General features: G+C 44.7%; 1 protein-coding gene and 1 long non-coding RNA gene across 2 annotated transcripts; one reads left to right on the forward strand and one right to left on the reverse strand.

Moving 5' to 3' along the window:
* Positions 1–4,739: 4,739 nt before the first annotated feature.
* Positions 4,740–18,531, reverse strand: LOC112411396 (uncharacterized). The gene is made up of 3 exons (XR_003005605.1): positions 18,400–18,531; positions 8,253–8,352; positions 4,740–6,976 (listed from the first exon to the last, which is right to left on the reverse strand). It is a non-coding gene; the product is annotated as an uncharacterized LOC112411396 (long non-coding RNA).
* ATP6V1G1 (ATPase H+ transporting V1 subunit G1) lies at positions 18,487–25,142 on the forward strand. The gene is made up of 3 exons (XM_024762459.1): positions 18,487–18,665; positions 22,217–22,317; positions 24,244–25,142. The coding sequence occupies exons 1-3, from the start codon at positions 18,584–18,586 to the stop codon at positions 24,415–24,417; spliced, it is 357 nt and encodes a 118-aa protein (XP_024618227.1). The 5' UTR covers positions 18,487–18,583; the 3' UTR covers positions 24,418–25,142.
* Positions 25,143–25,887: the final 745 nt, after the last annotated feature.

Below are 25,887 nucleotides of genomic sequence, written 5' to 3' on the forward strand. Positions count from 1 at the left end.
TGAATTTCCCCAGCTGAAGCTGCCTGGAGCAGAGATAAACCATACCTGAAGAGTCTCGCAAATTGCAGATTCATGGGCAAAATAACTGATTCCCGTTCTTTAAAGTTGCTATATTTCCGAGTGGCCTGTCACATAGCAATAGTTAAAGGGAACAATCATCTACTAGACAGCCACATTTGGGCCATTACCTGTTTTTGTAAATCAAACATTATTGAAACACAGCAATGCCCGTGTGTTCACATATTATCTGTCTGCTTTCATGCTGCAGGGGTGGAGTTGAATGATGGTGACAGAGACCCTATGGCTCACAGAGCCTAAAATATTTACTGTCTGGCCCTCCACAGAGAAAGTTTGCCAACCCCTCATCTAGTATATTAGAAAGAGGCCCAAGCGGAAGAAGCAATAGTCAGAGCTGACATACAAATTAGGGACAGAATCAAGACAAAAACTCAGGATTTTCTAATCTGACTTCTGTGCTAGTTACATCATTCCACTCAGATTTATTAAGCACCTACTATATAGTAAGCTTCGAGCTGCTAGTGTCAAGGTGATAGGGGTCACAGCTGCTCCTCCAAAGTATATAACCAGCAGGTAAAGAAATACTCATCTAGGAAAATCGATGGTAGAAGTGAGCACAGCATAGGCAAACACTTTTCATACCTGCTGTGGTGATCGGAAAGAGCTCCTGAGTGCCTTCTCAGCATCTGGCCCCCCTTCTTTTGACAGCAGCACCCTAATTTTCCCTTAAGACGCCATTGCCATCCTGTCAGTTCATGTGGTTTGAGTGGGGCTGACCTCGCCTTTTGACTCCAGGCCTGGCCACTGTGCTTTGCTTTGCTCTGGGAATTCAGATGACACACCTGGAAATGAGATTCCACCCTCAGACTTTGGCTGGATCATCTAGACAAAGAGGAATCCTTTCTCTGGAGTGGCAAAGCTGGTGGCCTGGAGCCACTGGGGATCATCTCTGCCACCACAATGGGAGGGCCTAGCCAACACTAAAGGTCCTGCAGAGGAAAGCAGAAACAGAAGCTGGAGAAAGGTTCCTTATGACATTGAATCAGATATAGCTCAGGGCTCTTTCAGGCGTGGTCATAAATTTCCTTTTTTCTGAAACCACATAGAGTCTGTCATTGTGACCAAACAATTCCAGGCCCTGTCGTTTTTTCCCTAGGCAACCACCACCCGGCACTCATCTGAACCCTTCCCTTCCCCACCCCATCTCAGCCGCTGGCTCTCTGCATCCCCATCTTCCGCCTAGGAATGCAAATTTCAGAAACCAGTGGTGCCAAGGGCACGTCTGAGAGGAGCGGGGCCACGTTTTCTCATGAATTCCTGCACGCTGAGTCATTCCGAGGTTGTTCAGAAACCCATTCAATGTTTTTCTCCACTGGTAATCAGTACAGTGTTCTTGGTATTGTGTCTGTCACCACCTCAGTGACAGTGATATTTCCACTCAGGATCTTCGTAGACCTGTAGCTCTGGAAATGATGCTTCTCAGAGGAGACTGGCAACACAGCACAACAGATGTGTGTGAGCAGGATGTGCTCCAAGCGGCTGACTGCCGGAGATTCACTGCCCGCGGAGGACCCACTGAGATGTGGACCCCATTGTTTTCAGAGATTCTTGGATTCAGAAGGCTTTTTCTTTCCCTTTGAAGTGAGGACTGCCTTCCGCAATTGGCATCTCCAATGTAGGCAGCAGGGCAGCTGGGAAGGAAGTGGCTAGCGGCACTGTGGTTGGCTCAGATCCTGGATCTCCAACACCTGCTGCTTCAGGATTTCCTGGAGAGCTTTCTGAAAGTCCCCGTTCCAGTCCCCATTCCCCGCAAGATTCTGAGTCAGTAGGTATGGGAGCAATCCTCATATTTACCAAGCTCTCCGATTCTAAAGGGCAGCCATGCTGGAGAATCATAGGTATGAGATGTCCAGAGGCCAGGGTCCCTCTGTTTCCTCTTTGGGGGCCTCTTCTCCCAGCCTTTAAGACCCCTCACTGGAACCCTCCTGGAGTAACCTTTGTGCAGTCAGATGATGTAGTGCAACCCTGTAACTTCTAACCGAGAACCAGAGAGGCCAAATGAGTTTCCCAAGATCACACAGCAAGTCCAGGCATTAACCAGGGTGCACACCAGGGAGGCTGAACAGAGAAAGCTCTCCTGGGCCTGGTCTCACACACTGAATTATGGCTGGGGTGCTATCCTCCGATTAGCACACTCAGCCTCCCAAAGCAGACTCAGCAGGCTTCTCTCCAACCTGATAAGTGAGAAGAAGCTGCTCACTGAGGAAGAGGAGAAGGACTTCTCTCAATTCCCCACTCCCAAGTGAAAGCTCTGTGCTCTGCAGAGGCTGCTTAGACTTTAACAGGTATCTCACCAGCATCTATAAGTAAACTTCCCTTCCCTCTTCCAGGCTGGGGTGACTCTGTATGGTGGATACCCCCTCTACCTCCACCCCTTCTCCATTCCTCATCCCCTCCCTGCAGTGTTCCCTATACCCACACAGCCACTCACGTAGAATCGGCTCTTTCCAGGGCAGTGTGTCAGCAAGAGTGAGTGATGGAGCCTGCAGACAGTTGTTCGGGGGAGGATGCTAGTGAGTCAGTGTGAGAGATGCTTTCCAGGCTGTACTGGGAGGCCGAGTAAGGGCGGCTCTGCACTGGCTTCCTAAAAAGAGAAGGGATGGAGAAGGCTGCCGTCCAGGTATTAGTCCCAGGAACTGGGCGCCCTGGCTGCTCTGATCAGTTAGGTTATAATTCACCGTAGGATGCTGGCTCCTGGTTTGCCCTCTGGTAATTGAAGAGTGTCATTTCAGGCCATTCGAGGTGGGACTTTTAGGTCTCTTGGGGGTTGCAGAAATTTTCAGGATGCGACATAAACCAAGGACACTCCATACCCAAGATTCATATACACGTTTATGCTCTCCGTACAGTTTCAGGGGTTCATGGAACCCCCTGACACTCAGTCATGGGCTCCCGGCAACAAATTCCTAATCTATGTGTTCTATTGTTCATTAAGTCTATGAAACACATTTCTTCCAAATTCTCCCCCTTCCTGCTTCACTTCATAAAACCAAACCTTTTCTTCTTTTTTGTTGTCATTTATTCATAAAACATTTATTGAGTGCTCTCCAGCTCCTTGGGGGACTTTCAGCATTCCTGAGAGGGGGAAGAGAGAAGGGCTGCCTCCTGCGTGATCTGCAAGAAGGGCCCGGGTATTGGAGGTGCAGACGCACTGAGAAGCTGACTGCCAAGGGAAATGGATGGTCAACGTGGGCCGCTTCAGAGCCCAAAAGCCATTCTCCACCCTCCACCCCCTCCCCAGGATGTGGTAAGGGCAGAGATTCCCTCTCCCAGCCCCAGGAAGAATTACCGTTTGTCTAAGGCAGCCTGGCAATCCCATCCCTCTTTGTGAGTGTTCCTGGCCCCAGCAAAGTGACTTAAGGGGACATCTGCTTGGGGGCCTCAATAGCCACAGAAAAGACAGAGCTTCAGAAGGAGAAGACGTTACTGCTCAGGCCCTTTCTTTCTTCTTTGGGAGGTTGGTATGAGGATTTATGCCTAATGGCTATGACCATCTTGTGACCCTGAGACGACAAGAGTGAAAATGAAAAAAACTAACAGCTTAGGAAGGAGGAACCAAAATGTCAGAAGAGGCTGGTTCTCATTGGACCTCTGACTGGATTTCACTGGATCCTCGGACTCCTAGTCTTCTTATGAAGTGAGATAGTAAGTGTCTGCTTTATGTAAGTCACTGCTGGATGAGCCTGTTGCTTGTAGCCAAAAACATTCGTAAGTGACGCAAGCGAGCATTCCTGGCTCTCCAGCAGGCGTATGAACCTGGTCAAACACCAGGGCTCAGAGAAGGAAGTGATCTACTCTAGTTGGAGGTGAAGGAGGGGATTAAGGAAGACTTGAAGTGGTAGCCTTGGGTTGGGTCAAAAAAGATGGCTTCTTCTTTCTCTTTTATTGGATTAGATTGAAATGACCAGTGGCAGATGAAGAGGTGTATAAGTGAGGTCCTGAAGTGTCCAGAGTGCAGTAGCCTCTGTCCCCATGGAGATGGGATGAGCCACCCTCTCAGCACATAGATATGTTCATCAACTGGGAAGCTCCCCAAACCCCACTGTTTAGGGTTTTAACGGAAGTTTTATTATGTAGGCTTGATTGATAAATCATTTTCCATTGGTGATTGAACTCAACTGGCAGCCCCTCTCACCTCCCCAGAGATGAAGTGAGGCTGAAAATTCTGACCCTATAATCACAGGGTTGGTTCCTCTGGGGACAAGTCTCCATTCTAAGCTGTCTAAGGGCTCAGCAAGGGTCACCTTATTAGCATAAAGTCAGGTATGGTTGAAAGGGTTCATTACAAATAACAAAAGACACTCCTATCACTTAGAAAATTCCAGGCGTTTTAGAATCCTTTTAGAATCTAGGATCGCCAGAAACCGGGGACAAAAAACAAATATGTATTTCTTATTACACCACAGGCTTTTTCACCAAATATTTATTAAGGCGTCTCAACTTTGGGAGAATAAATAGGGTGAGCAGGACCCTTCTGAGAATAAAGGGGGCACGTTCACCAAGACTGTACTGGGTACATTGGGATGTGTGGTCACCTTAATACAGAAATAGCTTTAATTTTCCAGTAGATGGTTCAACTGGCACATATCTTTTCTCCTTCCCCCAACCCCTCCCCTCTTTTCTATTGAGTAATGGTCCCATTATATCATTTTGGTGAGAACCTTTCATTTTACCTTCACTTTGGTCAAAGCTCTGCATGGCACCCTGGAGTCTGAAGGTGTAGGGATGTTGCATCCCTTGAGCCCTCAGAGCAGCCTGGGTGGGGCCCTGGGCAGTCAGAGCTCCTGGCCAGTTGCCTTGGGCCTTGAGTGTTCAATACACAGCATCCTTTTCTAGAAGATCTGGAAGCACTTCTTTAGGTTATTAGTAGAGTCTCATTTTGGGGTTTCAGACACAATCTTGTTCACTTAATTAACTCACTCCAATTCCAAACGCAACTAAAAACTCTTCCTCCTCTTTCCTGTGCAAGTTAAGAACAGGAGCTCCCTCCGAACCAGCAGAGCCAAGAGCTTGGCAAGCAGAGCAAGCTGTGGATCCCAGCCCCACTCCCCACCTCCGCTGGGTACCACCTTCACGGCGCCATGGAGCACAACCCTGCAGAACACACACCGCAGAGACCAGCGATCCTGTACTAGTATGGGGTCGTCGCTCCAGGTCCTTTCTCTCCAAAGAGGCTGCTCGTCCTGTAGCCAGTACAGTCAGCTCTGCTATCACATGACTATATTACGTGCTGCTGAGAATCACCGTGCCGTGCCAAACCGTGCAGTTACAGACCACGGGGCTTATGGGGAAAATGGGCTAAGGGCACAACCCTGGAAAATGTTTTCAGTGACGCATTTTTTAAAAAAAGGTAAGAACCTAATAAAAATAGTGCCGTAGTCTTACACATATTAAACGGTTAAGAAATACATAACTACCGCGATAAATATGGCACCTTTCCTTGAGAAAGAACCGAAGTTTGCTTGTGCAAGTTGGGGAGGGGTTACAGCTTGTGAGTCATGGTGAAATGGTGGAAGAATGTCATGTGAAATCTGAGAGCCAGCTGTGACACCAGATGGGGGTAGGTGTGCCCGTAACACAGGTGGAGAACCGAGGCAGGTGCGGGTGTTTGAAGTGCCCCCGTGTGGGCGTGTTTGCATATTCCCAGGGACAATGCTGAATTTAACTGGAGTCCTGTAATCCTGGGAAACAGCGATGGCTAAAGAAACCCTCTCACCTTTTTGTGTTCCAGAAACAGGCAAAAAAATACCCCCCAAAACCCAGAAAACCCACGTTTCCCATGTGACTTAGATAAGACTCTAGATGACCCCCTTATTAACCTAAGACAAGGCCAACCACACAGCTTGCAAATACCCATTCTTCACCTTGTAAATGAGTAGCTGAATTGTTTTGTCCCACTGATCAATCGGAACAAAATTCCTGTCAGCCAAACTTTGGTTTAAGGCTCTCTCCTCCCCCCAGGCCCCTGAGCTTTGGCCCACCGTGACCCTGAGGCAACACCCAGCACGCCCCGCCCCCTCCCGGGGCCTCCTGAGAGTGGGCTGACATTCTCTGAGTTACTCTGTCCAGTCCATCATACCAGACTCTCATCCTTCTCTCCACAGCTGGTTCTTTCTGGCTTTGATTACTTCTCTCCATCAAAGAACCTCCTGGCCTAAACCTTGAAAAGGTGCAGATCTATGGCGGACGTTTCTCCCCATTGCATCTGTACCTTGTCCCCTTCCCCTCCTTGCAATAAACACTTCAAATAAAGTCTCTCCTTGCTTCGGTCCAGATTTGTTTTTTTATTTGCCACTGCAAAGTTGGGTCAGAAGGGTGCTGTTTTCTTTTTTCATCTAGTGTTTCTTGTGGATGAAATTAAAATTTGCATTACACCCAAGTTATTTTCTGATGTATCAATTGCATTGGGACAAATTCACATCTACAAAACAAGCATTAAAACAGAACTGGCTGTAGAGGTCTGGCCCAGACATTCTGAATCTCAGAGGTGGACACAGCTTATCCATGTGACAGGGTCCCAGTTACGTGATGGTCCTTTTAGACTCATGGAAAGAGAGATGCTGGGTTCGTGTTTTGGTAACACTTTGGAGCCTTTGCAAAAATCTACGACATTTCAATCATCTCCCATCCTTATCTTTATCTCCAAGCAAAGCCTTTCTTCACAGGGCTTCCTCCTAGAATTGACCTCGTGTTCTTAAAAATCATACAATTTCAACGTAAGAATGGATTTAAAAATCACTTCTTCCAATGCTTTCATTTCACAACGGAGGAAAATGATGTTGCTGACGGTGAGCTCCTCAGGGTAGGTCCTGGGCCAGATTCTTATCTGAGACCCTCAGGTTTAGCTCAGGACCTGGTGTGATCAGGTACTCAGGAGGAATCGAAATGAATTACAAACCTGAAGGGAAGGTAGGATAAAAGTCAGTGGAGCAGGGCGTCTTACTTGGTGTTCTCTCAAATTACACCAACTGGCTGAAGGCTGCTCTTCCTTCCAAAGCCAACCAACAATTGTTCTCAGTCTTACCCTCTAGATGTTCCCTAAGCCACCAAAAATATAGAGGCAACTTTGGGCTCAGGGAAGACTGAATTGAACCTTTTCGATTTTTCCTGTTTGATGATTTTTGCCCGTATCACAGTAGATGATGTGGGTTGTAAATGGTCAGACCACATACTCTAAAATGACTCCTCTGGGAGTTTTTAATCTATGCAAGACACAGACAGCACAGCCGGGAAAAACGAAAATATCTCAGCTTCATTAGAGGAAATTTATGAGTGACCAAAAGACAGGAACTTTTTGTAGATGCTAGTACCTGTAGATGATCTCAGGTGAGGGACCGAGCTACATTTACTGATCACACACTATGTCCCAGGTTGTCTAGCACATATTCCTTTATTTAATCCTTACAAATTCCTATGAGGTGGTTAGTCTTTTCCCGCTTAGAACTGGGGAAACTGAGGCTCAGAAGCGCTAAGCTGTATTTGCTGAAGACACCACCCGGAACTGATCTGAACTCAAGTCTGATCCTGAAGCCTCTGTGAGTTGGACTTTTTAAGACTGTGCTTAGGTTGACTCAGTGGTGGAAGCTGTTATAAAACTGCACGGAAGGAGTTCCCTGGTTGCCTTATGGTTAGGATTTTGGGCTTTCACTGCCATGGCCCAGGTTCAATCCCTGGTCAGGGAACTGAGATCCTGCAAGCCATGCGGTGGGGCCAAAACAAAACAAAACTGCACAGAGGCATACACATGCCCGGGGAAGCACATCAATGGGGGTGCCAGGATCCAACTCATCTGTTGCTTTTTCCTTTTTCTCACTTTAGTTTCTTTCTTCTCTGCTCCCTGAGAAAAAGAATCAGGTTGCTTTGTTTAATCATAACCATTCACAGAGTGCAGTTCTGGCCCACCATGGGGGGCTGTCTTGGATTAAGGCTCAATCTTTGTCTAATCAGTTGAGCCTGGTGGTACGTGTGGCTTCTCTGGGAAGCAGACCCTGAATCATGGACTTGAGCACAAGTGTTTATGTGGAAGGTGCAGGAAGTGCAGAAGTGACCCAAGAAAGGGGCAGTGCGTTATCAAGCCAGTAGAGAGTAGAGTTAATTCCCTGGAGAAAACCTAGCACAAAACATATGTCTCAGAATTTTCCCACCCAAGAGTTGAGGGAACAGAGATACTTAACACCAACTCCCTAGTGTCACTGGTTGAGGACTGCTCCTTGGAGAGTGCCCCTGGTCACTTTCAGCTGGATCTGTACCTGGGAACAACAACCTTCCTCGATTCTGGGGAGAAAAAAAAACAAAAAGAGCCTTCAGGCTGAGAGAAGCAGATACTGGCAGTTGGCAGTGGGCTGGAGCTCATTAAAAGGCCACAGGGAATTGGGTGTGACAGTGACAGTTTCTGCTACACCAGGGTGGCAGGGGTCACAGGAGCAAAAGCAAGGTGACCTTTTTGCAGGGATCTGCCTCTGGCCACTTGGTTCATGAGTGACCTAAGAGAGTGGCAGACACTGAGCGTGATCTAGATTGTTTTCGTAGACAACGACCTCTCACTGCATTGAGAAGACCAAACTGTTTTTCCAACATAGTCTGTAATAATAACAGGCTAACATTTCATGCATTAACTCACTAATTCCTCTCAAATCCCTGCAGCGTAGGCACTACTCTTTTCATTTTACAGAAGAGAAAAGCGAGGCTAAGACAACAGAGACAATAATATCTACATGGGGATATCTTTTTCAAAAGGTTGTTGTACAGGCTCGATGAAAGTTGTGATGATGATAATTTACCTAGAAGGTAATCATATTTTGCTCCTGGCAGGTTTATTCATCCCACAGTCCGGTGTCTCACAAAGTGCTTTGCACATAGAAGATGCTCAATGAATGATGTGTTCAATTGGATTGAATCCATCCTGCTACATGGCACGTAAGTGCCAAGATCATAGTTTCCACACCAAGGAGTTCTGGCTTATGAATGTATTTGTCTGAAAGGGATTGTCAAAGACAAAACGCACAGGAGAATTAAGGGGGTGATTTTATTCTGGCTGTTGCAACAGGAGGGGCCATCTAAATGTGAAGATCAAAGGGTCTTGTCAGAGTGGCTTTATCTTAGACTTTTATAGGAAGGAGTAGATGAGTTACAAGGTGGGGGGATGTAGAGTTGGAATTGTTCTGCAATCAGAAGAAGCCTCAATCAGCCGATTAGGAAGTGTTTATCTTTGTGTCTGGCTAGTTTCAGAGGGATAAACCATTCTAATCTTAATCACTCAGGAGACAAAGAAGGGTCATCTGTGTCTGGTCTTGCCACAGATAAACAAGGGAGTCATATGTGAGTTTGTAAGAGTAGTGACAACAGGTGACAGGGAGTCTTTTCTAAATTATTTGGGGAAGAGTGGTTCTTTCAGGTAAGTTATTTCCAGAAACACAAAAGTGTGGGGGATTTTGGAAAACAAAGGTTAAGGGGGTTTGTTGCTGTTTTCCAGGAGCACAGGACTCAGATAAAATTGAACATTGTCAATCTCACTGACGAAATAAAATTCATATTTTATGGCAAGACAAGAAAAACTTAAGCATAAAATATTTCTCTGCCTGTTTGGCCTCCTCCCTCCCCTTTAGCGTATACTGTTTATGTGCATTAACCAGACCTTCTTGGAAGATACCTTCCTTCTTGATCTTATAAAGGGTCATGATGACCCACCACTCCATAACTTCTTCGGAGATAATCTTACTTCTTAATCTTGTAAAGGGTCAAAATGACCCACTACTCGCTTTGTACATGCAGATGTGGATTGGGTAAATGTCATTTAATGTATAACCCCTTTTCTCAAAAACGTATATAACTGTGTTTTTTTTTTAATTTATTATTATTTAAAAATTTTTTGGCTGCATCACTCGGCACATGGGATCTTAGTTACCCGATCAGAGATCGAACCCGTGCCCCCTGCAATGGAAGCGCAGAGTCTTAACCACTGGACCACAGGGAAGTCCTATAACTGTGTTTTGACCTCTAACTGGTGGAACAGTCCTCAGGGCTTTCTGAAAGACTGTCTCCTAGGTTATAATTCTCAGGTTGGCTTGAATAAAATTTTCTATTGTAAGGCCAACTGGCCCGAGGCAGGGGAACACAATCAGATTCACAGGTTGCATCGGACCGAAACTCTCCGGACCACCCAGTTCCAGGAACTGACCTGGGGACTTTGAACCCAGCCTTACCGCCTTTCGAGGGGCGGGACTAACTGTTCCCCAGGATACCCGAAAAGACCACCAAATAAGGAATACCCTGCGCCCTCCCAGATTCACCACACCCCTTTCCCTTCTTCCCCTATAAAATCTTGCCCAACCCTCGCCCGGGTGCAACTTCTCTGGCCCCTTTCTCTCGGACCAGTGAACCGGGACGGGCGCTCCCTAATAAAGCTGCCTTGAAGCTTTCCTCTGTTTCGCGGTGCCGTTTGTTAAGATCCGACCGTACATCTGTTTCTTTCCAAGATCGGCTATTGATTATTTCTTGTCGATATCATGAAGAATGGATAAAAATTAATTATATTTGATTACATATTAAGCCTCATTTAATTCAAAAACAAAAACTACTCATACACATACATACAGATGCATCAAGCGCAATCTCTTCAGAAGACAGATGCATCCCTGTCTCTACTCTGCTGGCATCCCATTGCTTTTAAGATAAAGGTCCAAGTCCTTAGCAAGGCCTCCAGGGCCCACCTGATGTGGCCTCGTCTCAGACCCTCTACCCCTCCCTCTGTGCACTCCAGCCTCACTGCTCTTTCTGGAATATTCCATGTTCTCTCTTGCCTCAGAGCTCTTCTTGCTCAAGTTGTGTTCTCTGCCTCAAAAGCTCTCCACGCCCCCTGCCCTCAGCCCCATGCAGTATAAACGCCTGAAGCTTGGCTGGTTACCCACTCCTTGACAGTCAGATCAGGTCCTTTGTTACAAATCCCTGAAGACCCCTCAACCAACAGAAGGTTAGCAACCATTTGAAACTACTTATCTTCATTTGAATGTCTTCTAGAATATGTAAAAAGTAAAAACTCTATCTTCCATGCTTCCATGTGCAATCAGAACAGATAGCTATGTTCTTATGAGTAGTGAATACATTCTAAACTAATTACATGTATTAACTAATTTAATCCTCATTATAACCCTATTATACTATTATTAACTTCATATGAAAACCTGAGGCTCACAGAGGTTTAAGAATTTTGCTGAAGGTCACCCAGCAAGTAAATGACAGGGTTGGGATTCGAACCTTGTTCAGTATCCTTAGCCCAGTTTCCTTAGTCCAAAGCAATGAGAGACCCTGCTTCCCTTATTCCTTGTTGACCTGGGGCCAGGAAAGATTGTTGATGCTCCTTCACCTTGTTTCAGGCTTGTGTCTGAACAGCCCCACCTCAGAATGGGCACATTCTTTTCCTAGACTTGCTAATACATTCCCTCGTCAGGGAAACAAGGCCTGGAATGAACTCTGTACCCTTCAGATGACTTTGCTAATCTTTGTTCTGACCTGTTGGCTCAAGACTTGAAGGCTTCCCTTGGAGGCAATTGCTTGACCCTCATTTCCTAGTTATTTGAGGGACATCTCCCCAGGGTACCCAAGTTCTGACAACAAACACCCACTCAGATAATCAGAAAACCCAAACCAGTCTGAATATTTCAGAGGACAGATTGTCTAGAGTTTCTCTCTTTACACAATAAACTTTTGAAATGCTGCGAGGAAAAAAAATTCTGGAATTTGTAGATATTTATATGCTTCAAGGAAGCTGGCTGTTAAGAGAAACCCTGATGTGAAGGCTTTTGTTAAGTGGAGAGCTGGATTTGTAAATCAAACAGTTACTCCCTAGCCAGCAAAAGACAACAGCTTCCATTTCGTGGCACTTACTGTGGACTAGAAACTGTGCAAATCTTCACATCCATGTCTTTCTTTTCGCAACAGCTTTATTGCAACATAATTCACATACTGTACCATGCGCCCTTTTAAAATGTACAATTTGGCGTTTTAAGTATATTGACAAGAGTGTGCAGCCATCACCCCATCTAATTCCAGAACATTTCCATCATCCCCCAAACCCCCATACCAGCCCGCAGTCACTCTTCATTCCCTCTTCCCCCAGCCCCATTAGCAACTGTAGGGCAGCAAAACCTGCCGTCCCAAAGTGTCTCTTTAGCATGCAGATTATTTTGAACTGAAAATAATCAAGGCCCAAAAGGCTCAGGAAAAACTTTGACCTTCCACCTAACTGCCTGAAGAATTTAGATAGAGGACCTGTTACAGGAGTAGAGCTATCACCAGAGTTGTCTGCAAAGAATATGGGCTAAGTGTGTTGGGGGAAACTCTTCAGAGACCAGAGTCCACTCTGTGTCCCACTGACTCAGCGTGGCCCAGCAAACATTTATTCACCAAGCATTTGCTTTTCCATCTCCGTGTCAGTTGCCTTCCTCCCTCTCTGAAGTCCCAAACCCCTGCCCCCACTATCCTCTTTTGTTTCAGCTGAAGATGGTATTTAAGGTGAAGGTTTCAGCCATTTTGGTGAGTTACTCAGTTTTCCTGGGTCTCTCCATGTATACACATTCTTAGGTTTTGCTTGATCTTCTCCTGTTAATTTGTTTCGTGTCAAATTTAATTCTTAGACGAGCCAGAAGAACCTAGAAGGGTAGAGGAAATCTTCTTCCTCCGTAACAGCTCGCGATGAGGATAGGATGTAGCTTTAGTGACTGTGTAACCGAGCAGGACCCTATGGGGCCTTCCTGGGACAAGCAGTCCCCCATGTCCTCTGCTTCAGCTCCTCTCTGAAGTACCTAGATAACAGTGTTTGATGCACATTTCCTGAGTTGTTTTGCAGTGGTGAACCCCTCCCCACCACCACCAAATGGAAGCCTCCTGGAGCCTAAGGTTTGACAATATTAACCCCTGTGACACCACCCTGCTGCCTCACCATCAGGCAACCAGAGAACTGTGCACAAGCTGATCACGTACCCTGTGAATCCCCCCACCCTGCCTCCTGGCCTTTAAAAACGCTTTGCTGAAACCCTTCGGGGAGCTGGAGGTTTTTCAGGGCATGAGCCACCACGTCTCCTTTTGTGGGCTTTCACTAAACCTTTCTCTGCTCCAAACTCCAACGTTTCAGTTTGTTTGGCCTCTCTGTGCACTGGGCACATGAACTTGCGTTAACAACTGGACACAATTCACCCCAAAGCTGCTGCAGTTAAGAGACCCTGGGACAGCTGACAAAACCTGACGGAAGGTGAGAATCCTTACCATGTCAGTCAGTCTCCTGGATCTCTGCCTGCAGGATTTGTTGGAAATGAGAATGGTAAGAGTTTTCCTCTTTTCTAAAATTGGATTAGCAGGAAGAAACATTTGTAGGGCTAGCTCCTTGGACTCAGCAACTCTTGGTTTGCAATTCGATTGAGTACTCTTGGTTTGTTGATCCTTTTCTTCCCAGAGATGATCTCTGTTTCTCTTTGTTTCTGTCTTTGTGTCCTTTGCTATAAGGAGGAAAACCATTGGTCTGATTAGGTTTTCCTTTTGTCTTGCTCTATGTCTTGAGAACTTGGCTTATGAACCCATTGGAATAGTCTCTCTGGTCTCTGCCATCCGGAAGGTGCACACATTGGTGTGCATTTGGCAGCCAGTCAAATAGACTGGGATTCCTAGCGGTCCCTTTGTCCAGCTGTGCCACCTCTCAGGGGAGTTTGTCATAAGGGGTCCCAGTCCATAAGAGGCCTTCGTCATGTCAACCTTTGTTGCTTTATTATTGATGCAATAAAGTTCTTCACTTAAAAAAATTTATTTATTTATTTGGTTGCACCCGGTCTTAGTTGCAGCATGTGGCCTCCTCAGTTGTGGCAGGTGAATTCTTAGGTGCAGCATGCATGTGGGATCTACTTCCCTGACCAGGGATGGAACCCGGGGCCCCTGTATTGGGAGTGTGGAGTCTTATCCACTGCGCCATCAGGGAAGTCCGCAAGGTCTTCACTTTTTAAGACTGTTTTTGGACCTTTCTGGACCTTGCAAGGGCCACATCCTTTGCAGTCTCTTGTGCAGACGCCTCTTGCGTCTTATTGGTTTGAGTCGCTATTAAGACCCTATTTGTCAATGGCCAGAAGATGGATCCTTTAAATTGAAAAAACTTCTAAATTGGTAAACTTTTTAGAGAGCTCTCATCATAAACAGCTGTTTTATTGGTACCTGTGAAAAGAGCAGATTAAAAGGTGGACACAATATAACAGCTAACCTTAAGCATTCCAACAACAGTTTGGGAAGCCTTATGGAGTCTGATTGGTGTGTCAGCTTCCTCTCATGAGTCTTACAGATGCTAGTAAAAACATTCGATTTATTAGCAAGAGAATGAAAAGAAGCTGAGAGGAAAGTCAAGAGACTCTTGCCAATAAGCTATCTAGTCATATCTGAGTCTGTGCCTATCTCTCTCAAATATGACATTCCAGTCAAAGCCCTGGTAATATAACCAATGTTTCCAATTGTGCCCTGTTATAAGGAGAACAGATTCTTAGGGAACTTATGCAAATAATGATATTGCCTGAAAATAAGAATATTCCCTAAGAGTTTCCAGATTCTAGAGGGATTAGGGAGGGAGAAAAAGATAAATGTTTCAATTCTGCTTACAAAGGTATAATTTACCAAATTGCTGTAAGGCATAGTTGGCATACGAGGAAAAGTTCCCTTATGTCTGGAAAAAAAACAGTAATATTTCAGACAAAAAGTCATAAAATTATATTCATATCCATCAGTTCATCTTTAGACAATCTTTGTGCCTGTTGCTCTGTGGTCCACTCAGAAAGTTTACCTGAATACCCAATGGTATCATCAGAGACATTTTAAACTGCAAAAGATGCTTAGATGCTGACATTTAGAAATCTTCTTGACTGGCAGCTCTCAGGACTTAGACACTGGGTTTATAATTTGCTCCAATCGTTAACCTTTGTTTTTCTTTTGTCTCCATAGAAATGCTTATTAAATACCTGATTGCTTACACTTTACAGACCTAACTTTGAGAGCCCACTTGCATCACTGCTTCGTGAAATGAATTTAACTGGACTGACCTAGTGTCAGGACTAAAGGAATGGGCTTAATGAGATGGAACAATCTACCAATTCAGCTTCTGGACCGTGAAACTTCTTAAAAGAAGGGTCAAGAATGGGAATGTAGGAGAGCAAAATTTGCCGCCCCAAAATGTCTCTTTAGCATGCAGATTATTTTGAACTGAAAATAATCAAGGCCCAAAAGGCTCAGGAAAAACTTTGACCTTCCACCTAACTGCCTGAAGAATTTAGATAGAGGACCTGTTACAGGAGTAGAGCTATCACCAGAGTTATCTGCAAAGAATGTGGGCTAAGTGTGTTGGGGGAAACTCTTAGAGACCAGAGTCCACTGTGAGTCCCATTGACCCTACCTGGCCCAGCAAACATTTATTCACCAAACATTTGCTTTTCCATCTTATGTCAATTGCCTTCCTCCCCTAGGAAATCCCAAACCCCTGCCCCAAATATCCTCTTTTGTCTTCAGCTGAAGATGGTATTTAAGGTGAAGATTTCAGCCATTTTGGTGAGTTACTGTTTTCCTGGGTCCCTCCATGCATACATGTATCAAGCTTTGTTTGACTTTCTCCTGTAAATCTGTCTCATGTCAATTTCTTAGACCAGCCAGAAGAACCTAGAAGGGTCGGGGAAATTTTCTTCCTTCCCGACACCACAACCTACTTTCTGTCTCTATAGATTTGTCTATTGTGAACATTTCACATAAATGGAACTGTACAGTATGTGGTCTTTTGTGCCTGGATTCTTTCACATCGTGTTATCAAGGTCCAATCATTCTGCAGCATGTACCAGTACTTCATTCCTTTTTATGAACATCTAGTATCCATTGTAAAGATATGACACATTCTGTTTATCCACTCATCAGATGATACGCATTTGAGTCGTTACCACTTTGGGGTTACTATTATCCCTTATTTAATTTAATTTTTTTTTTTGGACCTGCTATGTGGCATGTGGGATCTTAGTTCCCCCATCAGGGATTGAACCCCTGCCCCCTGCATTGGGAGCATGGAGTCTTAACCACTAGACCACCAGGGAAGTCCCATATTTATATTTAATTTTAATTTTTTAATGGAGGTAGAGTTGATGTACAATATTATATGTTTCAGGTATACAACACATTGAGTCACAATTTTTAAAGGTTATACTCGATTTACAGTTATTATAAAATATTAGCTATGTTCCCTATTATGTTGTACAATATATCTTTGTAACTTATTTTATACATAGTAGTTTGTGGCTCTTAATCCCCTACCCCTACCTTGCCCCTCCCCCCCAGTGGTAACCACTAGTTTGTTCTCTATATCTGTGAGTCTGTTTCTTTTTTGTTATATTCACTAATCCGTTCTATTTTTTAAAATTCCACATACAAGTAATACCATAGAGTATTTGTCTTTTTCCGTCTGACTTATTTCATTAAGCACAGTACTCTCCAAATCCATCCATGCTGTTGCCAGTGGCAAAATTTCATTCCTTCTTATGGTTGAGTAGTATTCCATTATATATATATATATATATATATATATATATATATACCACATCTTCTTTATACATTCATCTGTATGTCTATTTAGGTCTTCTGCCCATTTTTGGATTGGGTTGTTTGTTTTTTGATATTGAGCTGCATGAGCTGCTTGTATATTTTGGAGATGAATCCTTTGTCAGTTGCTTCATTTGCAAATATTTTCTCCCATTCTGAGGGTTGTCTTTTCATCTTGTTTCCTTTGCTGTGCAAAAGCTTTTAAGTTTCATTAGGTCCCATTTGTTTATTCTTGTTTTTATTTTCATTTCTCTAGGAGGTGATACCCAGCTCTTTTGATCCTCATCACACCCTTAGAAGTGTGTACTGTCCTCCGTTGACTGACTGAATGAATTATGTTTTCTTGAAATGCCAAAAATGACAAATTTTCCCAGGAAATCATCGGCTGGAATTAAAAGTTCCAGAGATCAATCAAGCAACAGTTCTTGAATCGGGAAAGGAGTTTCTGATTTTAGCTTCCTTTCAACCCTACTCCTAACCTCATCAAATGAAAATGTCCTGAGGCAGGAATCCAGCACCTTCTGAAGTACAGAGATACTTCTATCTAAAAGTTCTGGCATCATTCTATGCTCGTCGTGCTTGGTGAATTCTAGATCATCTGGTCCTTTCCACAGCCCACAAGATTCTCAGAGAAGAGCACAATGGGTCAGATATTCCACTCTGCAGCCCTGGCTAGATTCATACACCTTATCTCACAGTTAACAGGGATTTGACTTCAGGCAAGTTACTTAACCTCTGTGAGATGCAGTTTGGTCAGCTACAAAATGGGGTTAATAACACTACTTCTAAGTTACCATAAGGAGTTGTCAAGCGTTTAGGACACTGCTTGTCATATTGTAAACTCAACCACTGGCTTCCTACCTCCCTATTTGCGGTGGGAGACTTCTCTGTGCCATGTTGCTCCCCCCAAATCCACATATGCATGTCCTTTTCCCCTAATCACGCTCCACCCCCACTGTCTCCCACTATCCTTTCCTGGCTAACTTCTCATTATTCTGATATCATTTTAAATACCACTTCTTTGGGAGAGTCTTCACAGTCACCTCCACACCCCCTCTTCCTTATTCCTTCGTAGAGCAACCTGCGTTTTTCCTTCATTACTTTACCACAGTTTGTAATTTTCCCTTTAGTTTCATCTGGTTTTGCCCATAAACTGCGTGCTCCACCAGGAACCTTGTTGGTCTCGCTCTCTGCTGTATCCTCAGTACCAACAGCGGTCTCCGGTCGCAGCAGGCATTCATCAAATATTTATGGAAAACACTAATCCTTTCCTGAACTTCGGTTAAGAAAGGGAAAACACCCTTCCTCAAATCACACAGATTAGTGGCAGACTTCACCCCAAGTCTCCCTATTCCCAATTCAGATTCCAACCCAAGAGCCTGGCAAGAATTTAGCCTGTCCCCAAATATATTCCGAGTGCCAAAGAAAAGTCCAAAAAGGGGCGGGAGTACAGCAGTGGGCAAAATAGGGGAAAGTGATTTGACTTGGCCCCTCCTCTCTGGATCTCGATGTGAGCTTACTGTAAAGGGAGGGATTACTGCAATAACGACGTCGCAGAGCGGCCACAAAGATGGAACCAGAGAAAAGACAGACCTTGAAAGGGCCTTGAGCTGCGTGTGAGCAAGGAAGTCAGCAACAGCAGGTCCTACGCAGGCGCAGTCAAGGCGCTCTGGTCTCCCGCCTCCGTCCCGTCCCGCCCCGCCTCGCCCCGCCTCACCTTACCTCTTCCCCTCCGAGTCACAAGACGCCAAGTGAAGTCAGCTGACGCGGCGTTGCGGAGGTCACGTGATGGTGCGCGGGGCGGCGGGCGCAGGCGCAGATCTTGAGCAGCTGGGTCAGCTGACCCGAGGGGGCGATAGAGCCAATTTAGGCCTGTCTGTGGCGTCTCGGAAACGCCGCCGCAGCTATGGCCAGTCAGTCGCAGGGTATCCAGCAGCTGCTCCAGGCCGAGAAGCGGGCCGCCGAGAAGGTGTCCGAGGCCCGCAAGCGTGAGTTTGGGGTTGGGGCGGCCAGGCGTGGCGCGAGTCCAAGAGTTGCGGGCAGGCCGCGGGAGGTGGTAGGTGGGTGAGGCCCGAAAAACTGCTGACGGGGCCGGGGGCGGGGTGGGGGGGTTGGTTACAATCGCACTCGCTGCTCTCTGGATCCGAGGCTTTGGAAGTCTTGTAGGTCGCCTGAGAGCTGCGATGTAGGCTAGTAGATAGGGCGTGGAGACAAAGTGGACGTCCTTCTTAGGGTCGTCTCGGGGGTGTGTAACGTGGATTATCCAAACGGAACGCGTTGTTCTCCCCCTTCGCACTTATTCCTTTGGGGTCCTCCGTCTCACTGTAGGGAGCCACCATCTACACTTTCGCTCAGTCTGGAAACAGTCCTTTTTGCCAGGTCTCAGACCCTCCCTCGTTCGCCATGTTTAGTCAGTTGCCAAGGTTTATTTGTTCACTTTTTCTCCATCCCTGCCGCCAGCATCATTAGTCCAGGGCATCAAGTTCTCTGAGGCTCCCGTAGTAGCCTAATTCGTTAATTCCTTACACTTGTTTTTTCAGTGCTGTTAATACGTGCCAAACATGGTACCTGGGACATCTGTGGTCTTTATTGCGGTATTCAAAGCCCCAGTGAAGGAAGCAAATTTGGGGTAGATTAATTGCAGGTGCGAGGAGGGCTAGAGTTGAGAAGTGTGAGGTTGCTCGAGAACTTAGCAGGTAGATCGAATCTAGATTGCTGAGTGGGAGGCTTCCTCCTCTCTTCCATTTGGTTCTCCTCACTGCAGTCAGTCATACCTCTCAATTGCGGATATGACTTCCCCACCGCCCCTGTAGTCAACAGACGTTTAGTGCTTGCACAACAAAGCCTAAATTCCTTAAGAGGGTGTAGGAGGTGCTTTTGCATCAGGCTGTGGCTTTCTTCTCTAATCTCCCTTTTTAGGTACTCGCTCCAGACATAGTGATTGCTCAAAGGCGCCCTGGTTGATTTCCCCTGCAAGCCTTTACACAGCTGGTTCCTGATTGGAAGAGCCTTTTCCTGGTTACTCTTCATCCTCTTAACACTTAGGCTTCTTCAGATATCAAAATTTAGGCAGTAGTTCTTCAGGAAGCCTTCCCTGACTTCATCTTTTCCCCTCAGACTAGGCTAGGAGTCCTCCCCAAGTACCTATTCCCGTCATCACTGTGCAGTAAGCTGTTTCTTTATATGGCTCAGTCACTAGATTAAGCTCCTGGAGAATAGGGACTATGTCTGATTTAACTTTTATATCTTCAGTTTCCCATCTGATGAGATAGATGTTTCTATTCCTATTTGACAGATGGGAAAAATGAGGCTCAGAGAAAAATGGTATGACCATACCCTGGGAAACAACATAGCTGGGGTAAAATACCAAAAACGATTAATCTTAGTAATTTCTTGGTGTGCTTTCCCCCAGAATAGGATTTATACTCTTATCCCATACCCAAGTAGATTTCAAGCATGGCTCTTTTACTTTTTCAATTAGGGGTTGTGATACTCTGTATTTCATTGGAAAAGCTTTCTTTGAGGGAGCTGGAGATGGGAACAAGTCTTCTATCCTTGCTCTGGTGACTGGGAAGTTCTGTGTCCCTCATGGAGTATTTCTGATCATGACCTTGATGCAGTATTTCCAGAATGACTTCTCAGAGTTTGTCCTGTGATGGCTCAGCAGCGGAAGTTGTATCTGTTGGGAAGCATGTGAGAATATTTGGGGGAAGTGCAAGGACAGGTACCGGGCATATGGTAAGAATGATTCTGAGTGCCTTGGAGGTAGGGGTCATATTATACATCTTCCTTTATCCCATCAGGCCTGGTGCACGGACTTGTATATCTCAGGTAGCTATTACATAGTGACTGAAAGAATTTGTTTTAAAGGAGTGAGTTTATGGCTAATATACATCTCAGAATTTGCGGTGGTTAGGAACAGAAGTATCGAGAAGACCTATAATTTGAAGAAGTTACTCTCTTTCTTGATCTGTAATTATGGTTGACACACCCAGCTAGGAATGGGGAAGAGGCAGTACATGATGTGGTAAAACGGTCCAACCCCAGTTTTTCATGAAATCGTTGCTTGGACCATAAACTTTTTAAAAATTTGTATGTGGTTTGTCATTGGGAGTGAAACAAAACGCTGGCCTCCACATGTAAGGCCCACAAAAAACAAGATTTAAAAGAAATGATTTCCTCCACAGATATTTTCAGGTTTTCAGAGAAGCCAATGAAAATTGAACTTTGAAGGTGTTTGCTGACAGGCGGAGAATGGTTTACTAAGTAATTAATTCAGGGAGCCATAGTTGTTGGGAGTGATCAGGACAGTGGTATTGTGAAATTATGTGGAGCTACTGCATAATGTTCAGGCTATTAAAATTTGTTGGTTTGGAAAAGAACCTTGACTTTGGAATATGGCTTTGAATATATAGCAGATGAGGAGGACAGCATGTGGGGCATTGGGATAGAAGTTGGCTCCGGCAGACCTTAAATAGTAGGCACTAAATAGTACTGGAGTAAATATATACTTGGAGAAATAGTCCTTGTGGGGCTTAGACACCTATTGATTGTTTTAGACTAGCCTCATGGAGGATTGATGTCATGGGGTCATCACCAGTTCAAAATCCTGTTGTTAATCAGGAGGTGGAAGGTTAAATTCAGTTTCATTCACCTACATGGGCTGACTGGGATTTCGGCAGTTGCTATACAATGAATTATAACAGCTTGCTTTTAGATGCAGGATGTCTTTTACTCTGAATTAAATAAATCCTCAATTGATTGTCTAGGACCTGCCCCCCTCCCCCACCATCACATTTGGGTGTCTTAGAAGTTTGGTGAACAGGGAAACTTGTTGGTTGATCTTGTGGTCTGTTTTCATAAAGCCTCTGATAGAACCTAGAGACTTTTTCCAGCTTTATGTTAAACTATGCTCTTCTAAAAACCAGAGCCCCTGTGTCTCCTCACTTCTTAGATGCTTGTGCAGTCTTATGTCCAGTGCTCCCCATTCAGAATTCCTTCCCAGAACCACTTTTACTTATTTCCTTGTGCACAGGCATGGGTTTTAGTTTCCAATATTACATCATCTGTTTCATTAGTTACAGTTTAGGTTGATGTCCCTTGGGAGTGTATTAGCCTGCCTGCTAAGCTTCTAAGCCGAGCTCCAATTGTAATCAGCAGCATACTTAGGTGTTTACTTCTCAGGAAGAGAGAGAATTCCCCAGATGGCTCATGTCACCCATTTTATGTTGGTTCTTAGTAGTTGAGATTGAGAGAGTATTCTGACACATTCCAAAATTTTTTGCATCATTTTTGCGGTCTACTGTAGGTATAGAAGGCGGTCCTTTTTATCTAGTCACTTGCTTCTGAAGTACAGTCTAGTTAAGTACAGGAGGCAGGAGCTTGTACTATTAGTTAGCTCTGAATTCTCTCTCTCCCTCTTCCCCATCCATGTCTCTTGAGACTGTATCTTTAAACTTTGTGCTTGTTTATTGGAATTTACCATCTCAGTCTCTGCTTCCTCTTCTGCTTGTCTCTTAACCACTTCCTTTGAAAACAGGAAAGAACCGGAGACTGAAGCAGGCCAAAGAAGAAGCCCAGGCTGAAATTGAACAGTACCGCCTGCAGAGGGAGAAGGAATTCAAGGCCAAGGAAGCTGCGGTGGGCTCAGTTTATTTTCATTACTGCCTTAGTTTCCTGAGGCTTCCTTCTCCTCCTCTTCCCCTTAGGCTCTCAAAATATCCAGCGTAGCTCAGAGATTCTGATTCTGGTAGAAATGTGAAAATTTGGTTACTGGATGCTTAGGCTGAATCTCTGAAGGTGATTAATTTTTAACTAACATTTGAATCCTAGTCTTCATTTATTCAGTTAAATTATTGAGTTATTAATAGATATAATTAGATATTAAATATAGATAATTTATATAGATAAGTTATTTAATATATATATTGAATATAGATATTATTAAATATCTTTCGAACAGTTAATGTGTGCCAGATGCTAGAGGATCAGCTGTGAACAGAAATAGACATGGCCCTCATGGAGTTTAGCGTACAGCCTGGTGGTCAGGGACACTTAGTAATAAAGTGTCTGGTGGTCAGGGACACTTAGTAATAAAATGCAAACCAACAACTGAAGAGGGCTGTAATGGTCATAAACATAAATCACATGGAGCCCCACTTTAGTCACTTATCAGTAGTATAGGCTAGACCACAATGTGTAAGATGTGTAAGATGCATATAATAATAGTACAAAAACAGATACAGAAAGTACAGAGAAAGTAGGGAAAATTCTGGAAAAGGGAAAGGATGGAGGAGGCTTCGTAGAGAAAAGAACCTCTATCAGGACTCTTGGATACAGGCAGCAGAAAACAGTTCAAACTGGTTTAAGCAAAATGGAATTTATTGACCTATATGCTTGGAAGCCCAGGTAAAGGCTAAGGTTTTTGGGGGTTTTTTTGCGGTACGCAGGCCTCTCACTGTTGTGGCCTCTCCCGTTGCGGAGCACAGGCTCCGGACGCGCAGGCTTAGCGGCCATGGCTCACGGGCCCAGCCGCTCCGCGGCATGTGGGATCTTCCTGGACCAGGGCACGAACCCGTGTCCCCTGCATCAGCAGGCAGACTCTCAACCACTGTGCCACCAGGGAAGCCCCACTTGGACCTCTTTGAGCCCTGGTTTCCTCAACTGTAGAAAGGGGAGTGATAGCCTCCTCATAGGTTATGGAGGAATAGGTAACAGGTCATATGAGAGAATGCTCCGTAAACTGATGTGTTACACAAATGTGAAGGGATATAGTTGTAAACCTTCATAATGAGGCGATAGCAGTTTAGGTGATGAAAAGATTCAGGCACAAAAAAGTGATACCTTAAGAACCTGATAAATCACATTCTAATAAAGTAGGCATAACAGTTAACAATGAGAAGACAGTGGACAGTGAAAGAAAATCTGTCCATCAGTGTGTGTGTTAAGTTGTAAATGGAAACTGAAGAGGTGAGACATCCATGCACTAAAAATTTCAAGCAATAAAACAGGGCAACAATGAAGGGATAGTTTCCCTCTCACCCAGACCCACAGTCCTCTTTAGAGATAACCGCTGTTAACAGTTTCTTGTGTATTCTTGTAGAATATTTCTACTTGAAAGAACAGATGTCACGTATTCTTAATACTGGTGAAACCACTGTTGAACTTAAGAGCTAAAACATTAACCAGTAATGGTGAAACTCTATATTCCTTCTAAATTGTGTTGCCCTTGTGTTTGTTATTTTTTAAGAGCTTTTTTTTTTTTTAAAACACCATGTATCTACTCCCTTTAGAACCACACAAGGAGACATATTACTAACCACCAGGCCTCAGGTGTTAGGTCTTTAGGTTCATTCCAGTCTCTGGTTAAGGCTGCACGTGAGGCTGTAGAGGGATGTGACTGTGGAACCCTGACTTCTCTCACGCTCTTCAGTCATGCTGCTGATTACTTATATTCATTATGAGACTGGGTTTCTTCAAAAGTCAAAACGTTGCTTATTAAATGTTGTTCCTGTCCAGCCGGAGCATCGTCCTGACGTTCCCTCTGTCATTGCTCCCCGACTCCAGGCTCTGGGATCCCACGGCAGTTGCAGCACTGAAGTGGAGAAGGACACCCAGGAGAAGATGACCATCCTTCAGACCTACTTCCGGCAGAACAGGGATGAAGTCCTGGATAACCTCTTGGCCTTTGTCTGTGACATCCGGCCAGAAATCCATGAGAATTACCGCATAAATGGATAGGGGAAGAGCAAAAGCTCTGTGCCGTGGATTGGCATTTTAGATGCCTTCATAAAATATGAGGCTTTAACAAGGCTTGGGTTATATTCTTGTGAAAAGGCATTAAATTATTTCTGTATATTATATAATAGGTCCCTTCACTTTTTGCAGAATAGCAATCATAGCTTCTTTGTACAAACTTATGGCCTATCCAAAGATTTTATCTTTTTACCTCACATTTCTTAGAAACTTAATGGGTATATGTTGTCTTGTTTTCCTATACCTTTTTGCTCGAGTGGTATATTATGAACACTGACTTTTTCTTTCTTAGATATAGTTTTTTTTTCTTTTAATTTTATGTCATAGCTTTATGTTGCAACTCTACTTGTTCAAAAGTTAGATCATGAAGGTTCCTTCCTATGACCTTAGATATAGTTTTAAAAAAAAACAATTTTCTTAAGAAAGAAAGGGATTAAATTTTTTTTTTTTCCCTAACTCTTTCTTGAAGGTCAGGGGCTTTATCTATGAAAAAGTAGTAAATAGTTACGTGTAACCTATGTGAACAGCCAGCCTTAAAATAGTCCTTTCCGGCTAAGAGTTAGAACAGTGGGTACTAGTATTGGGCTGCTTTTGGTTTCTCTTATTTAAAATTACTAGATGATAGAATTCAAGAACTTGTTGCATGTCACTACTTGGTGTACTGATACTGTACGAATAATCATTTAAAAGTCAAGACTCTGTCATGCATATTTTTCCCCTCTGCTTCATCCTCTTTGATAATGCAAAATGCACTTTGACCCAGATGTTCTGCAGAATTTCACTAAGGAAATTAAATTAGCACATGTATCACACACATTCTCGTACATACTTAGAAAATATTCATGGTGCATATCTTAGCAGGAAGGAAATCACTTCCTTGGGTGATTTCACCCAACAACTGTTTTGAAAAACAGCAAGCAGGGGACTTCCCTGGTGGTCCAGTGGTTAAGAATCCACCTTCCAGGGCTTCCCTGGTGGCGCAGTGGTTGAGAGTCTGCCTGCCAATGCAGGGGACACGGGTTCGTGCCCCGGTCCGGGAGGATCCCACATGCTGCAGAGCGGCTGGGCCTGTGAGCCATGGCCTCTGGGCCTGCGCGTCCAGAGCCTGTGCTCCGCAACGGGAGAGGCCACAACAGTGAGAGGCCCGCATACCGCAAAAAAAAAAAAAAAAAAGAATCCACCTTCCAATGCAAGGGACAAGGGTTCGATCCCTGGTCAGGGAACTAAGATCCTACATGCCGCGGAGCAACTCAGCCATTGCTCCGCAGCTGCTGAGCCTGTGTGCTCTGGAGCCTGCTCGCCCTAATGAAGACTCATCGCAGCCAAAATATTAAAAAAAAAAAACCACACACACAAAACAGCAAGCAACTAGTAGATCTGAAGTTTGCCTTTTCTCTAGAGCACCCTGTCCTGGGGCAGCCTTGGACAGGTTATCAAGCGTGTTTCCTTCCTGGT

This window comes from Neophocaena asiaeorientalis, unplaced genomic scaffold (genome assembly GCF_003031525.2).
Source record: "Neophocaena asiaeorientalis asiaeorientalis breed wild unplaced genomic scaffold, Neophocaena_asiaeorientalis_V1.1 scaffold78, whole genome shotgun sequence".
Classification (NCBI taxonomy): Eukaryota; Metazoa; Chordata; class Mammalia; order Artiodactyla; family Phocoenidae; genus Neophocaena; species Neophocaena asiaeorientalis.

Excerpts from the sequence above, each read along its gene's own strand:
- ATP6V1G1 (XM_024762459.1), top strand. The coding sequence starts at position 18,584 with ATGGCCAGTCAGTCGCAGGGTATCCAGCAGCTGCTCCAGGCCGAGAAG. Across the intron at positions 18,666-22,216 it reads GGTGTCCGAGGCCCGCAAGC|GAAAGAACCGGAGACTGAAG; the intron begins GTGAGTTTGGGG and ends CTTTGAAAACAG. Across the intron at positions 22,318-24,243 it reads TCAAGGCCAAGGAAGCTGCG|GCTCTGGGATCCCACGGCAG; the intron begins GTGGGCTCAGTT and ends CCCCGACTCCAG.